The sequence below is a fragment of the Mytilus galloprovincialis genome, chromosome 1 (assembly GCF_965363235.1).
Source record: "Mytilus galloprovincialis chromosome 1, xbMytGall1.hap1.1, whole genome shotgun sequence".
Lineage (NCBI taxonomy): Eukaryota > Metazoa > Mollusca > Bivalvia > Mytilida > Mytilidae > Mytilus > Mytilus galloprovincialis.
The window spans coordinates 100,865,610-100,883,062 of NC_134838.1; the positions used below are offsets into that span (position 1 = coordinate 100,865,610).

The following is a 17,453-nucleotide window of genomic DNA, read 5'->3' on the forward strand; positions in this document are numbered from 1 at the left end:
TGAACAATTTTCTACATATAAAGCAAATGCTTGTATAGTGATGATAAATGGAATTTATTTGAAGCAAAGCAGACGTTTTCAGTTAATTACAAATGTGTGTTCAACGTGGGGTTTTTTCATTGTCCTACTTTTTAGGAATTTTAGTGGAAGAAACACTGTGTAGATATTTCCTTTTTGTTGCCGACAGTATGAAAAAGACTGTATTTGTTGTTGCCATTTGTTGGTGGTTGTAAGACATTTGATTTGCTGTCTCTGACATATAATCCATATCCCCTCTTATTCAAATGTAACAGTTGTTTTCTTTAAAGAAAAAAATAAACGTACAGTGTTTCGTATTAAATTAACAGTAAAGGTGCCAGTATCACTCCGTCTGTTGTCACTACATTCTACCGTCAGTGAGTAAGTGGAAGTGGTATCGTAATCTAGAGTTGTCCCTCCTGTCAGGTAGATTCCATATGCTGTGAAAAATATTGCAAAAAGTAAAATAACATAAATATGGAACTCCGCAGAAAAAAAACATCTGTCTAGTTTCTTTATACATAACAGTTACCGATATGAAAATAAAACTAAAATACCCGCAACCGGGTCCACTTTTCCAACATTTTGTAATCTTAAAATGGGTACCCCGACCACGAAAGAGTATATTTTTACTTGTTTTTATGTGAATATAGGTATACGAAAAGAATGAAAACATTGCAAAGTGTTTTTGTACCCCCATCAAAAGTTCAGTTTTACTGTAAACTAGGTAAAACATACCAGTGTTAGCAGGAGCAATAAGAGAAATATCAAATATAGCACTAGTGGGATTCAGAGTACACGTTATCGTGTCACTCTCTGCATCTGTTACAGTTAGTGTGTGTAGCAAGGTGCTTGTGTTGGCATCCTCAATAAGGCTTGTTGAATCAGGTAAGTTTTGTATAACTGGTGGCTACAAAATAATAAATAAACAATATAGAAATCCAGGTGACAGGTCATTTATATTTTGAAAGTTCGGAAAGACTTTCAGAAATGCAGTTATAATTCAATTATCCAAAGTTGTATGCAAAATTTTAGCAAATCTACGACATAGCCCTGGCATTAACTGTTTCTTAACCTAAAAGCAACATACATTTTTGATGCATTCATGCAAAGGTCAATTTTTTTCCTCTTTAAATAACCATCTATTGTTTAAAGGAATACAAAGGAGTCCTCACATTCATTTATGTTTCTTAATGTTATTTGTTTATCATCAAACAAAGGTATTATCTTTTACGTATATGATTTTTAAGGATTTTACAAATTTTTAAGTTTTTTTTAAATTATTTTCAAATGTTGATACATAATAAATTTTAATTATTTGGGTTTAATCTCCACTGACTCGAACTTATTTTCGAAATTTGTTTACGATGCCCCATATTGATATCAGTTTCTTATAGACGTATATCTTCTTCTATTAAAATGTGTTCCAACCAATCCCTTTTGAATTCATATTCCACAATTGTCCAAATTAAAGCAACTACTCTAAGTGTTCAATTATGTTACTGATTGCTGTTCATTTTGTCATGATCATTTCCCTTTATTATCATATTATCCAAATGAAATACCAAAATGAAACCAGTTTGCCTAAACGATGATTGAAACCTTTTCCTTCTCAGCCATTTTATTTTTATGATTACAATATGAAAATCAAATGCAGCTTAATTGTTGAAAAGGAGTTTCATCATTCTGTTTTCTATTTTTTTAAACGTACAGTGTTTCGTATCAAATTGACCGTGTAGGTACCAGTATCACTTCGTCTGTTATCACTACATTCTACCGTCAGCGAGTAAGAGGAAGTGGTATCGTAATCCAATGGTGTTCCTCCTGTCAGGTAGATTCCATATGCTGTGTAAAAAGTAAAATCACAAAAATACTGAATTAAGAGGAAAATTAAAGCGGAAAGTCCCTAATCAAATGGCAAGATCAAAAGCTCATACACATCAAACGAATAAATAACAACTGTCATATTCCTGACTTGGTACACGCATTTTCTTATGTAGAAAATGATTGACTGAACCTGTTTTTATAGCGCTAAACCTCTCACTTGTATGACTGTCGCATCAAATTCCATTATTTTTGCAACGATGCGTTAAATATTGAAATCAAATTAGTACATGCATGGCTTACAGTATTGCTTTTCAATTAATAATCTGTTTGATAATGATTGAAATGTGCAATACCTTAAATTTCGATAATCATTCAACCGTAAATGAACGTAGAACACAAAGGAAACTGAAATGGACATCAAATTACCCGACAGACGTATTATTATCCTAAGTGACCTGAACTCGTAGTATGCTAATTTATTTTATTATAACATATAAACTGAAATCATAAAGTCAGCGTTACTTTCTCAGAGGGCTGGTACGTTAATTTGATTTAATTAGACTTTCCCTGTGCTATAAACGCTCCAGGTTTTAAGATTTAGGGATTTGAGCGTTCCTGGTGCAAATAAATATAGTATAGAGCTTCGGATTAATCACATATATTTTCCTTCTACATTCAACGAGATTTAATAGAAAAAGTATGATTAAAAACTTCTTTTAACTTACATACCAGTGTTAGCAGGTGCAATAAGTGAAACATCAAATATATTACTAGTGGGATTCAGAGTACACGTTATCGTGTTACTCTCTGCATCTGTTACAATTAGTGTGTGTAGTAAGGTGTTGGTGTTGGCATCCTCTGAAAGGCTTGTAGTATCAGGTAAACTTTGAATTACTGGCGGCTGCAAAATAAATTGGTGTATATTTTTATTAACTATGCTTAGTCTCATTTTTTATATTGATGACCATAAAACTACCAGTTCACAGATAACAGAGATGTTTATTGATTTGTTTTAAATTACACTTCTTGAATCAAACTGAATTTCAATGAAACTTTGAAGAAATATGTAGTGGTTGATTGCAACTTTATATTTATTAACTTACTACATATATAGAAACAAAACAAAAAAGAAGACAATAACAAACAAAACCAAAGAGTAAACCAAGACTCACATAACCAAAGGACATTTACATCAACAGTTATAAATAATAAATAAGAAACAACACGAACTCCACTAAAAACGGGAGTGAAAGCAGGTGCTCTGGAAGAACATTGTCTATATCATTTCAAACATGCATTGCATTGCAGGATTCAAGACAGAAGGCTTTAAAGGGTGTTAATGGTTTTCTTTTTCAAGTTCCATTTGATCTATGAAAAACTATGTGTCCATGGAAATAGGAATCATTGATTGATTCAAGTTTTTCAATAGGTTTTTACCCTCAGTTTTGTCCATTTTTTATACAGGTCAAACCTTTAAAATAGATACAAAATTAACATTGCATTCAGTTTTGTTTTATCAATGTTACGAAAGAAATGATCCGTGGCAGTTGAGAAAACTTTTGATTGACTTTTTACCTACATTTACATAAAGTGACACAAACCCAAATGAATAATTTGATATACATATATATATATTATTGATTATAGATTGTTATATCAATAAAAAATAATTAATACCTCACCTGATTTCTTATTAAATTAATTGTCAATGTGCCATCATCTGTGTCATCTCCATCGCTACATTCAACCGTTACTGTATGGGTTGATGTGGTGTCGTAGTCAAGTGTAATTCCAGCGTTTAAATAAACTCCAAAGTCTTAAAAAGGAAATGCAATCATAACAATAATAGATAATCATATATACTTTGAAACTTATGAGCAAACAATTTGAAATAGCAGTTCAAACTTAGACTCACAGTCGCAGATGTTTGAAATTTAAGCTTCATGCTTTCGATCTTATCAACATTGTATGTTGTATTTTTTTTTTTTTTTTTACTTTATAATCTGTACTATAAAATTTTAGCTTTCACTCAATCCAAATTAGTGGTCAACTTAAAGTAGAACTTAGAAAGGAGTTGATGAGTTTTTAAAAAAAGTAATTGATTGACATGTAAGTTCTAAAAACTATCTAGAGGCTATAAAGTGCATGAGTTGCTCACCTGAAATTTTGTGCATAATCAGCAATGATTACCTACCAATATTACAGACTAGAGTATATTATTCATGACTCTTTTTAGTTGATATTTTTTTCTGTTCTATTGACTCTTAATCTCCGATAGTTTTTGCATAAAAACAAAAACAAACTGTGTAAAAACAGTCATTCAAAGGCGTTTTGCTTTTCAAAGGATTGGATTTGTTTTGTTTTAGCTTTGTTAGTCTATTTGTAGTTTTTGTCAAGCTGATCATTTTTGCTGCTAACAGGTTCCCTTTAATTTCAATAGTTTTGGTAAACATTACCTTAATGGCAATAACTCTCTTATGGATACAACTCATAATTTTAGTAGTACTAACTTATTTGTAGAACTTGTCTTAGATATTATTAGTAGAGATCAATAATTCCTATGAGAAGTTAACGGCCATATTGTCTAATTTGTAGATCTTATCATGCTGGTCTATGCCGCTGTATTCATTATATGTTTGATCAAAATGCAAAAATGAAAACAACTGTCACTAAGAGAAAATTACTTCTATGAAGAATCGAACGACCATTTTGGCTATCTTGAATTATTTGAAGATCATGTACTTTTGATCATTTGCATATTAAACTTTCTCTTATCTATAATAGTTTTAAAGATAAACAGAAAGGCAAAAACATTTGTTAAATCACCATTTAGATAGGGGTTATAACTTTCCATGATTTCTCCCATGTTTGACTTATTTCTCGTGCCGATCATTATGACACTGAAAATTGTCTTCCTGGTTATTATATATTTCATGATAATCGACAAAAATAGTTAAAAATCGTCATTTTAGGCCAATAACTCCTATAAGAAGTAACTTAAAAAAAAAGATCTTATCAACGCCAGATTTATTCTGAAATTTCACCCGTAGTTGATGGTATGGTTGTGACAGAAATTGTATTTGCAGTTAATGGTGCGGTTGTAACAGACATTTTTTAACTGTACATGTGGATGACGTTATTGTTGAACAATAGAAAGTTTACCTGAAGTTGATGGTATGGCTGTAACAGAGAAAGTTCACCTAAAGTTGATGGTATGGCTGTTACAGAGAAAGTTTACCTGAAGTTGATGGTATGGCTGTAACAGAGAAAGTTTACCCGAAGATGATGGTATGGTTGTAACAGAGAAAGTTTACCTGAAGTTGATGGTATGTCTGTAACAGAGAAAGTTTACCTGAAGTTGATGGTATGGCTGTAACAGAGAAAATTGTTGAACCTCCAATATCTGTACACGTTAATGGATCAGTAACTGTGTCTGTGGCATTGATTGTAAAAAATAACGTACTACCCGCTGTATCTTCTGATATTGATACAGACCCTGGAAGGTTGTTCATTTCTGGAGGCTGAAGAATCAATGCAAATGGAGTATTGTAATAGTTTCCAACAAAATTTAGGGGACGATTTTCAATGACCATCGCGAATTATTTGTTAGTTTAAGTTTGTATTGATTGCCATCGGTTATCGACCAGTTTCTTTCGCCTGGGAAGATAAGATTTAGTGCTTGCTTCAAAATGGGCATGACGATCCGAAAGGAGTCCCATATACCTATTGTATTTGACATGTGGGGCAATGCTGAATTATTATTTGCTCTAAATCCTATTCAGAAATACTCAATTTGAACCATTTAAAATTAATAGTCAAGTCAAAATGTTTTATAGTTATTAGTAGATTATTTTAATACGTTTTCAAAAAAAGGGATTATGCTTTCCTTTGTTAAATAAATCCACAGATAAACATTTAGAAAATTCATACCGGTATTGGTTGGTTAAAAGAGGAGTAATGTTTTTTTTAATTATAGCAAGGGTTTTTTTTTTGTGTACAAAATTGTTTCTCTAACACATTTCTTACCAAGTTTCTCAATGTCTAGGTTTAATTATTAATCGCTTCTGACGTCTAATACATTGACAATTGTGAAACAATTTAAATGCTGCAGCACGGATTCTTTTGTTTCGTAAAATTTTAATAAACGAAGACATGTATTTTTGAAATGAAGAAAATTTATCTAGTTATAATATGCAATGAACAGTGCTATATACAACTTTTTGACACACTTACTCTGTTGTTTATTGTTATAGCTTTTCCTCCAGTTGATGATAAAGTGCATGGATCCTCGACCTCCATCATTACCAGATAAGTTCCAACAGGCGGTACAGCTTTAACTGTTATATCGTCTATCAAAAAGTATATGTGCGCTATATCATATACATTATTGTAAATCATATTCAATGAAATTGAAATGTTATAGATTTCAAGTGTCCGAAGTGCTTTCTTGTTAAACATACATGTACATCAGGTATGCTTGAACTTAAACATTTGATAACAAGAGATGTATTAACACGTACAAAAGTTAGGAGGTATATTGACAGAAAAGAAAAAAACAACATAGCCAAAAGTTATCAAGTTATCATAATAAACAATACAAACACGTAGCATTAAAAAAGAAATAAAGATTAATTATATTAATTATAATACTATTTTTGACAGCATGCCTCCTCTATAGAATTATCAATTCCAATATTATGGTTATATAACATTATGATTTTAAGTCGCCAATCACACACAGTTCATATATTGACATTATAATTGTTTCTCTCATTACACATTTCACTTATATTGTTATCAATGATAAGTAAAATATCACATTTTTCACAAGAAAATATTCCTGGACTTTTGACGCAATTCTTTCATTTAACTGCTTGTTAACATTATAAACACTATAAAATAAAAACTCATTTTCATTTGAAATTAAAATATGTTACCAAAATCCTACAGAAGACTAAATGGACTGTATACCAATTGGGTACTATCCCCGAGGGAATTAATAGCTTAGTTTCTGAATAATCAAACTTGGTTCTATAAAACAAAACAAAAGAATAAGCAAGAATGGACATTCTCGATGTGACTCATTTACAAATCGTGAATGTTGGTGGAATATCAAGATTTTGTTTAACCTTTTCAAAAGTAATTTTTAATCACAAAAATACTGAACTCCCAGGAAAATTCAAAACGGAAAGTCCCTAATCAAATGATAAAACACATCAAACAAATGGACAACAACTGTCATATTCCTCACTTGGTACAGACATTTTTAAATTTAGAAAATGGTGGATTGAACCTGGTTTTATAGCGCTAAACCTTTCACTTGTATGACAGTCGCATCAAATTTCATTATATTTATAACGATGCGTGAACGAAACAGACATAATCTTCCTATATCAGACCACATCTTCCTATATCTATATAATATCTAGTAATTGGTTGCTGTGTGTACATTGGAGAAAAATACCCTTATATCTAATCAGTTGGGGCTGCATTTCATTTTTATGCAGCTCAAAACACAGTATCTGTTTAAAGGGGAATAATCCTTACAGAACTTGATTGTTTCCCATATTACTTTCTCTTCCATGTGCATGCAATAACTGTTCAGTGTTCTATTGTGATGTATTTCATTTTATTATGTCATTGTTATAACACAAATCATTGTAATAATTGTATGAAATTTAAAACCCGCAAGGGTCCATAATTGGATTAATAAATTATTCTTATTTTTATTCTATTCTTATAATACGTGAAATTGTCAAAATAGGGGCACAGCAAATATCACCGTGTCACAATCTCAATCAGAACATACATTTCTTAACAAAGGCTGAAAAAGCAGTGCAGTGATTACGAATTTTTAGTTTGCTAGTCTCATTTAAGGCATGACATTTCAAATCATAAAAGGAAATGTAAGTTCTGGATTATCGTGTTAATAACCTCCTCATTTTAAAAAAAAACTTTACATTTTCAAACGAATTTGGACTCTAGCTTCACTGAAGTGAAATTTATTGTTGATACGCAGATCTGGTGCAGTAAATTGGTAGCATCAATATTATTTAAAGTGACTAACTCTACAGTATATATAAATAACAGAATTATTTCAATTTGTGATTGATGTTTTATTCTATACAAATGATTAGGCAACCTTAAAAACTATTTCGATAAGTGTATTTATAGACGTCAAACGGAATTCAATTTACTTACTTGAACCAGCCACAATTTCAAAATAAGTGCTTCCACTATTCGAAATTGATAATATTGTCAGTGTTAAGCTTCCAATGTCTTCTGGATCGCTGTCAGTGGTCGTAATTGTACCTGCGCTGTCTCCTATCGAAAGTTCATCGTTGAAAAATGTTGATGTACCTAAGCCGGACAATGATGGAGTGGCACCTAAAAAAAGTAACAAGATTGCAATTTTTTTGAAACTAAACAAAAATGAAATTACCAGAAATCAAGAAGACAATAAAAAAAAACCAATAGAATGATAATGGTATCAATTCAGAGTTATAGTCACGTAATGAATGCATCATTTTATTTACGATTTCTACATAATTCATATGTAAAAGTCTAGGATTGTGCCCCCTAATTCGTTAGGACCGTCAAACAATAGCAAAATATATAAGTAAGGGCATTATGTATTTGATACATAGGTATGCATATTAGTGTTTTATAAAATTATTGTTATTGCTATCATCTATACTGTTTAGCAAGTCATTATCTAAAACGCGTCTAGTTAAAAGGATAAGGGAATTAAATTAAGACAAACATAGTTATTAATCCGATGTTTAAATCTATGAAGCGTTAAAGGTTATGGTAAGAAACTAAAATTGAGGAAATCGCACTGCAAAAAGAGCGAGACCAGTGCGTTGTGTAGTCCTAATTTAACAAGATTATCAAATTTTAATTATACAAAGAAACACCACACATAAAAAGAAACAGGCTATACCAAGTCACAAATTTCAAAAGATTTAAAAACCTCAGTAATTTGAGGTAATTTCGTATACGTATGATCACTTTTTAATTTGGTCCATAATTATCTTGGTATGAAAAGAATGAAAAAATTAATGAATAACGCATAATGACACAATATCTGATATCAATTTAAGCACTTTATTCAATTACATCAGTACTACAGTCAAACTAGATGCATTAAAAATGTTCTTATGATAACTAAGATATATATGAAAGTTTGGGAAGTTACTGAAACCAGCAGTGCTTTTGTTTTTGATAACGAAAATGCAAAAACAACTTATTGGCTGCGTTTAAAATTGCCTGGTTACGTCATATGTTTCCAATTATAATATGTATCCTCTTCTCATGGTTTTTGAGAATGCATTGTGACATCACAATTTTTCATTGATAAGAGTGCATAGTACGAAATAATATGACGTACGAAAACATATGATCTGACCATATAGTGCAGATATGAATAATTCATAGAAATATGAAACAATAAGTTGTAATCCTTTATAACATAATCATTTACATTTAAATAAAATATGGGCTATCTACTTTGAAATTGAAATATCCAACTACATGACGTACAATTTATTTCACAAGGAATAATACACGATATCAACCAAAGTTTTGTGTTTACAAATCATTTTCACATTCAGATTCGTTTCAGATATGTTAATAATATGTGTATTTTATATCTATAACTCTTAAACTGTGAATATGAAAGTGAATGCTTTTTTTTTATATTTAAACGAAACGAAATTGTTTCTGAACTTAAAAAAAAGAATTAATACACAATATCTGGGCTTGGTAACAACAATAGTTATTATCTGCATCTTTGTCTTTGTCGTTGCCCTTTAAAAAATCAATCTTGTTATGAATAACGCAATAAAGAAGATGTAATCATAACAAAATGGACTTATTTATCAATGGTTGAAGTTACACATTTTCTAGCGTTTCTTTTGATGCACAGGTTAATCTAAGAAAATTATTGACTCGCTTACAAGTATACCAATGACTGGTGCTGTGTTTTTATCTTACGTTTCACTTTTCATGATTAATGGATTTAACATATTGACCTTCTCTTGCTTCATACTATTGTTGTCAATAGTAAATGATAATTATTAGTTTCAAACTTGAACAATAGAGTAAATAATTCCTGTATACCGTCTGTTCCATATGGTTTCCAGTCTCATTAATATATAGAAATAATTTAAACGCTAGTTTTAGATCTTGCCAGGTACGATTACCATTCTCGATAAAGGTAATCAAATAGTTATTTTAGCACATTATACAATATCATCATCGGAGATATTTTGATACTCTTGCCCTGTAAAACAATTGGTAAAGACTTACTTTGTTGAACGTATGAGTATATAGCATATTTTTCATTTTTGTCTGCCGCAGCTGACCAGTCTAGATCTTGATATGCTGTCATAGTTGATGTTTGTCCTGTTAGTTTCTTCCTATTTTTACCCCCTCCTTCGTCTTTATGAGTGATGATGAAATTGCCTGTGGAATGTCTACAATACACAAATGTACAGTAACACCGAATTGACAGATGGGTATATATAATAGTAGAAAAATATAGTATCACTTAAAAGTTCTTCGTATGTTTAAATATTAAAATAACCCTCCTGACTAGTCGGCGTTGTCTTATAAATACAGATCAAATGGCATTCAACCATCATAGATGTGTGTCTCCTAACAAGTAAAAACCATACTGACCAATTACATTGATAAATGTATATGTATATAAGAGTGCAGACCGGATCTTTCGCAATCTTTGTTATGACCACAAAATAGTGGTACTTGATCTTTCACGATCATAACTTTAATTCAGATTCAGCCACTATAAAATAAGATCCATGCATAGATTACCTTAGGCGTATTTGGTACAACGTTTTTTTTAATTTCCGGTCCTTAATTCTCTTCGTACTTGTCTGGCTTAATAACTTTTTTATCTGATCGTCACTGATGAGTCTTATGTAGACGAAACGCGCGTCTGGCGTATTAAATTATAAACATGGTACATTTGAAAACAAACATGTTTGATTATATGTTCATTTCATTTAGATGCTAAAGAGTAATCATCTGCCTCTTGTAGATTTATCAAAACGGTAATTTAATTTTTTTAGATACTGATCATAATGTTGTTACATTTTGACAAGCAATTTTATGTTTTTAAAATTGTGTCCTTATAATTCAATAAGTTTCCTCCGAGTTCAGCATTTTTGTTTTAAAGTGATTAAAATGATAACACAATGTTTACTGCTGTACCCTTATTTTCGATATTTTTTTACCTATTGTCTCTGTTTGTTTTGTTCACGCATCGTTGTCAATATACTGGAATTTGATGCGACTGTCATACGAGTGAGAGGTTTAGCTAGCTTTAAAACCATGTTCAATCCACCATATTCTACATTTGAAAATGCCTGTACCAAGTCATGAATATGACAGTTGCTATCCATTCGGTTGATGTGATTGAGCTTTCGATTTTGCCTTTTGATTAGGGACTTTTCCTTTTGACTTTTTTTTCGGAGTTCAGTATTTTTGTGATTATACTTTTTTGAGTAATCTATTGAATTTCCATGTGTCTTCTCGATAAGATTTCCTTCAAGATGATGAACTTTCCATTACTATGCAGCAACTTGTTTTTCTTGTCATGATTTCCTGGAATGAGGGTTGCTGCTCACAAATAAACTATTAAACCAAAAGTTCCAAGTGGTGAAATCATCCCTTCGTAAATTTAACAGACGCCATCACGAGTTGGTTGACCATTATGTTGTGTCCGTTTCACAGATGACAACGGATATGTTCCTACTGTCGTAACTATCATCCAGTCAACTATTCCTCTAATGTGACCTACCGAATTAGACTTATCACCGGGTTTGTACTAACATGAGCAACACGACGGGTGCCATATGTGGAGAAGGATCTGGAAAAACCTGAGATCAGTTTTAGGTATAGTTAGTGTTGCTCAGTCTGTAGTTTTGTATGTTGTTTTCGTGTACTGTTGTTTATATGTTGTTTTTTAAGCCATGGCGTTGTCGGTTTATTTTCAACTTATCAGTTTGAATTTCCTTTTGGTATCTTTCTCCTCTCTTTTACCACCCTTACTTGTTCTTTTGCAACCATTTTTCTCTGTAAACCAAATGAGTGAGGTTAACAACTTGTTATGTAAAGCGTTATAAAATGTAACCGAAACTCAAATTAAGCTTTAGGGAAATGACTTACAATCCCACATAGTCGTCTTTATTCGTCCGAATTCTCTGTCCATTGGAAATGGTTTGAATTTTCTCGCTATCAGCGCCTATAAAATAAAACGATTTCACTTTGTGTTTAATATTTGACATTTTATAAGGTCTAGAACCTAGAAATAAATATCATATAAGGTAAGCAAATTAACTTATTGGCGTATTGTTAGCAAATTTCTTTATATGGATTTCTTTAAATAAAATATATATGTAGGACTCAAATCTGTGGCGGGTTCCAAATCTATGGCAAATATGACGTTACAAACGCCAAACAACTCAAATCTATGGCAGATTTTTGTTTTCTCCAAATCTATGGCAGATCTTCACAATTGAATAACGCAATATTACATCGTCGCCATCACATATTGCGGAGCTCATAGATTTGAACACGATCCCAGATTAAGGTATTTCCCTTGACAACAATATGCGGCATTAAAGGAAGATGTGACATATTATCTGGAATAGGGACAAAATGTGCTGTACCGGCCGAAACCCGCGATGAACAAACTAGGGCATTGTTTTTTTAAGTACCGGATATTTTAAAAATAACAGTTATAGTAAATATTTTACTGTCTATGGCTGGCAAAGTTTATTTAGTGAAAGATAAAAATAACGGATACCAATTTGATTTAAAGTATCACCAAATAAACAAGATGTATTAACAATGATATAAGTATTATTTGAAAATTCAAACTGTTTATTTTTATTTATTTTTTTAATAAAACACTCCTTTCTTGTTTGTTAAAGGGACTTACTAGTTGTTTAATGAATGGGTTAAATAGGTACCATGATTATATTTTGTTTTACGGGGTACATCATTTTAATCCTGAAGTCTGTATTGAGGTATACTGTATATGAATTCATCATTTCCAAAAAGAAAATGGTTATACCATCCTGATAAGGTTGACCATTATGGAATGCTTATTTCGCAAACATTTATAGACATGTCGTACATTTCCACTTGTTTAAGACAAGTTACTGGTCGTATATGTACTGTCTTGTTCTACATTTGCACAAAATCGTCCATAAATTCGGAAACAAAACAAAATCTGCCATAGATTAGGAAATTACAAAACTTGCCATAGATTAAGATTGTAAAACATCTGCCATAGATTTGGGATGGCACGACGTCATATTTGCTATAGATTAGAAATCTGCTATAGATTTGGAACCTACTACAGATTTGAGTCCTACATATATATTGCCAAATCCTGCTGATTCTTTGGAATTTGAAATCGCATCACGGGTGTTATATTCAGAGCAGATGCCAATTTTGTTTTTAATTAAGACGATTTATATATAAGTTCGTCAGAACCGGTGGCAACTCTACGACAGATTTTATCCATCAGACTGATCTGATTATGTCACAAGACTGAAAACCCATTATTTATGACTTTCGAACTGCAGTTTACTACCGTTGCCTTTATTTAGCATGTCGAAATTTACTATTGTATTGTTTATTTGTGTATTTCTCTGTCCTGGATGTTTCTTGCATTTATTTGTACTGTATTCCTGTCATGTAATGGTGTTATGTTAGTGTTATATTAAAATTGCCATAAAAGTGCAAGGTTTGACTAGCAACAAACCCAGTTTCAACCTACCATTTTTCTTTAAATGTTCTGTACCAAGTCAGAAAAATGGTAGTTGTTATCTTATAGTTCGTTTCTCTGTGGGTTACATTGTCGTTTGTTTTTGTTGCACTTTAGTGTTTCTTTTGTTTCGTTATTTTCCTCTCATAAGTGATGTGTTTCTCTCGGTTTTAGTTTGTAACCATGATATGTTTTCTCTCAATCGATTTTGACTTTCGAACAGCGGTATACTACTGTTGCCTTTACTAATGTATATATGTCGTGTACAAGTTGCAATTTCGTACAGGTTATAACGTTTACACAAATTGTGTACATGTTATAATTTGTACAATGCAAAAAAAAACAAGTTATAACATGTACGAAGCAACATTTCATACATGTTTAACATGTACAAAATGTTGCTTAAAAATGGTTTTAACTTGTACAAAATTTGAAAACAAAAATATGATCTACTATTACAACACATGCCATTCACCTCAATAATATTGCCATCATTTTTTTTGTTAGTGTGATACCTGTTTGATACAGTTTGATACCAGATAAATAGTTTTTATAATTTCTTAATACATTTGTACCTTAAAGGAATTCACATGTAGTCAATAAACATTATTCGATAATCTTACCTGGTATTCAAACAGAAGTAGACGTAGAAGTTATATATGAAGCAAGCTATGTATGCAATATTACTGACAGTGAATACCCTTTTACCGAGAGGGTAATGACATGGCGACTACATGTATAAAATTGGAATTAAAGACTTAGTTGGACAAACAAAGGGATGCTTGAGTAGAAACCAGGTTCAATTTCTTGCAAATGCAACTTTAAATTTGCCGTAAGTCCCAATGAGTGATATGAGTGTGAGAGAGATGGTGCGTAAGATATCATTAAGCGGAGGGCAAAGTGTTGTGCATTGTCAGTGTAAGAAAGGCAGTTGCAAGTCTTGTAGGTTTAAATGTAGAAGAATGAAAGTTTTGTTCAACTCAAAGGTATCACATGTCTCTGTCTTGTAGCAACAAGGAAAAAAACTTGTTTCTAAAATGTATGAAAATGTAGTATTTTATGCATGCTGTAAATAATGCCCCTTCTTTTTCATTTGATTATTGTTCTTTATAATTCAATAAATTTCATTCGTGAATGTACATTCTGCTTTATTACTATTTTTAAATTTTGTACAGGTTAAAACCATTTTTAAGCAATATTTTGTACATGGTACGAGGTACTTTTGTATATGTTATAACTTGTATTTTGGCATTGTACAAATTATAACGTGTACAATAGTTTTGTACATGTTATAACCTGTACAAAATTGCAGCTTGTACACGACATATATAATTCGTCTAAATATCAACCCAAAAATGTAACATAGGTTAATTTGCAGAAGCAGATTTTTGTTCTTCCCAGGACGGGATTCGAACTCATGCTGCTGAGATATCGTGGCACCAAATCGCCCTGCACTATGCCCGGCGCGCTAGCTAGGTTCGACAACAATCAAGCTATCGGTGGACGGGTGTTACCTTTACTCGTCAGTTTTATCTATCGTCGTAACACAGTACATTATATATAAAAATGAAGATGGAATATTACAGATCAGCTGAATTATCTATCGTAGAGGATCTTATAACTTAATGTAGGATGCAGTCACAGAAATAATTATATTATCAATACGTCTGAACCAGTTACAACTCTATGAAAGATTTTCAATCGGGTGACCAGTGATGATGATACAAGGCTGAAAACGCATTCTGTATATATAATTCGTATTTAACAGGACAACGATGAAAATTAATTGGTAGGCCGTACTTCGACCTATAATTGTTAACATTTTATACATTGTTAATTAGATTGAGAGTTGTCTCTACGGCACTCATACCACTTTTTTTTTATTCATATGGTAGACAGTTTTGTCAACTATCAGTACTATTCCAAGTTCCCCCTTCTCAAATGTTCTGTGACTGCATCTTACAATTTGTAGGATCCTTTACAACAAACAATTCAGCTGGTCTGTAACAATTCCATCTTCATGCTTTATGTAGCATGCACTGTGTTACGACGCTAGATTTAAACTGACGAGGAAAGATAACTCCCGGGCACCGAAAGCTTTATAATTGTAGAATCTGGGATGTCTCGAGAAGTCTAGCGCGTCGCGCACAGTGCAAGGTGATTTGGTGCCACAATATCTCAGTAGCATGAGATTGAATCCTGGCTAGGAAAGAACAAAAATATTTGCTTAAAAATTTACATATCTAACATTGTTGGGCTGTTATTTAGACGAATGAATAACATAAATATACAAAGGTAAAACAGATGTCTTATGCCTTGATATAGCGTTATTGTTACTGGCACGGAACATCATCGTCATCACCAATAAGTTAATATTCGATTTTACTTGTAAAAGAATTGGGGTTTTTTGTGGATCGAATCAGTCAATCAAATGATTTACATTTGTTTCACTTTCAATGTTGACATTCTTTTTTTTTCTTCCTCAACAGAAGACGCATAAATCATGCGTAATCAATCTCTAGTGTACAGGTTTAATTGAATCTCACATGAATACGGATACGGATTCAATGAGGTCGAATTGTTAACTTGCATGTGAATAATTCATCATCGATGTTTCCTAGTTTATTGTGACAAAATTGAACTATGTCACTTTCCTGAATAGATGAACCAAAAAAATCATTATTTTATTTTTGTATATAATTCGTGGCTACTGCCTCTTTAAATTATGCTAGTAGTAGAGAAAGAAAACATATAACTTTTGATATTTAACTTTCATTTATCAAAAGATTATTGTTCGGGCTGTATTTCCGAATGTGAACAAGGAGAATATTATAGAAAAGAAAAACTTAACATTGATTATAAACTTTTTCTATGTCAAAAGATTATTGTTCAGGCTCTTATGCCGAACGTAAACAGAGTGAAGATTATAGAAAAATAAAAATAACTTTTGATATTTCAACTTTAATATATCAAACGATCACTGTCTCTGTTTTTATGCCGAACGTAAATAGAGAGAAGATTGTAGAAACAGAATTACTTGACAAAGATTAATAATTGAACGTGGCTGCGTACTTACATCTCCCAAATGAATAGAATCCATTGATTTAAAGGGGCACTAGCTACGAGATATATGAAAAATCAAAAGCATAATTTTATTTTTGTTCAACCATTAATCAAGTGAAATAGTGTAATAATAATTTGCTTTTATCGGCTGAAATGGTTCAATTTTGTCAAATTAAGCTCATAAACATTGATAATGAATTATTCACTTGCAAGTGAATAATTCGACCTCATTAAATCCGTATTCATGTAAACTCCAATTTAACCCCGTAGAAAGAAATATAATAACGCATGCATTGTCCGTTGTCCGTCAACATTGAAAGTCACCAATTGAAACATAGGTAAATAATTAGATTAACTGCTTCGATCCACACAAAATCATTCTCATCAAGGTAAAAACGACGATAAACATAAATTTTTAATCTATAATACAAAATTTAACAGACCTATAAAAATCCAATTGCACGAGTTGCTTAATCTATTTATATCCATGTTTATGTTTACATCGCTTATATTGTCATATAAGGTCAACTCGATAGTTAATTAGATGGCGTTTGGCTAAAATTCACACGAAACGAAGCTACATCTTATTGAGACCATTTCCTGTAAATTGTTTATTTTATACTTTTGATAGTTTGGAAAAATGTTTTACATTATTATAAATAAAGTATGAGAATTTGAGTCAAATCGGTGACCATGAATTTGGCAGCTAGTGCCCCTTTAAACTGGTATATAAAATTCAAAATTG

At 31.7% G+C, this 17,453-nt stretch overlaps 1 protein-coding gene across 1 annotated transcript in view; it reads right to left on the bottom strand.

Annotated features, from left to right (window-relative positions):
• The window catches only part of LOC143047301 (protocadherin Fat 1-like), a 40,584-nt gene that overhangs the window by 12,946 nt on the left and 10,185 nt on the right, over positions 1–17,453 (bottom strand). The window contains exons 4-13 of the mRNA XM_076220342.1: positions 12,037–12,112; positions 10,156–10,322; positions 8,047–8,232; positions 6,079–6,194; positions 5,198–5,366; positions 3,528–3,661; positions 2,575–2,746; positions 1,730–1,863; positions 757–928; positions 325–458 (exon numbers count right to left, since the gene is read on the bottom strand). Of these exons, the coding sequence (XP_076076457.1) occupies positions 325–458; positions 757–928; positions 1,730–1,863; positions 2,575–2,746; positions 3,528–3,661; positions 5,198–5,366; positions 6,079–6,194; positions 8,047–8,232; positions 10,156–10,322; positions 12,037–12,112 (1,460 nt within the window). The remainder of the gene's footprint in view (positions 1–324; positions 459–756; positions 929–1,729; positions 1,864–2,574; positions 2,747–3,527; positions 3,662–5,197; positions 5,367–6,078; positions 6,195–8,046; positions 8,233–10,155; positions 10,323–12,036; positions 12,113–17,453) is intronic.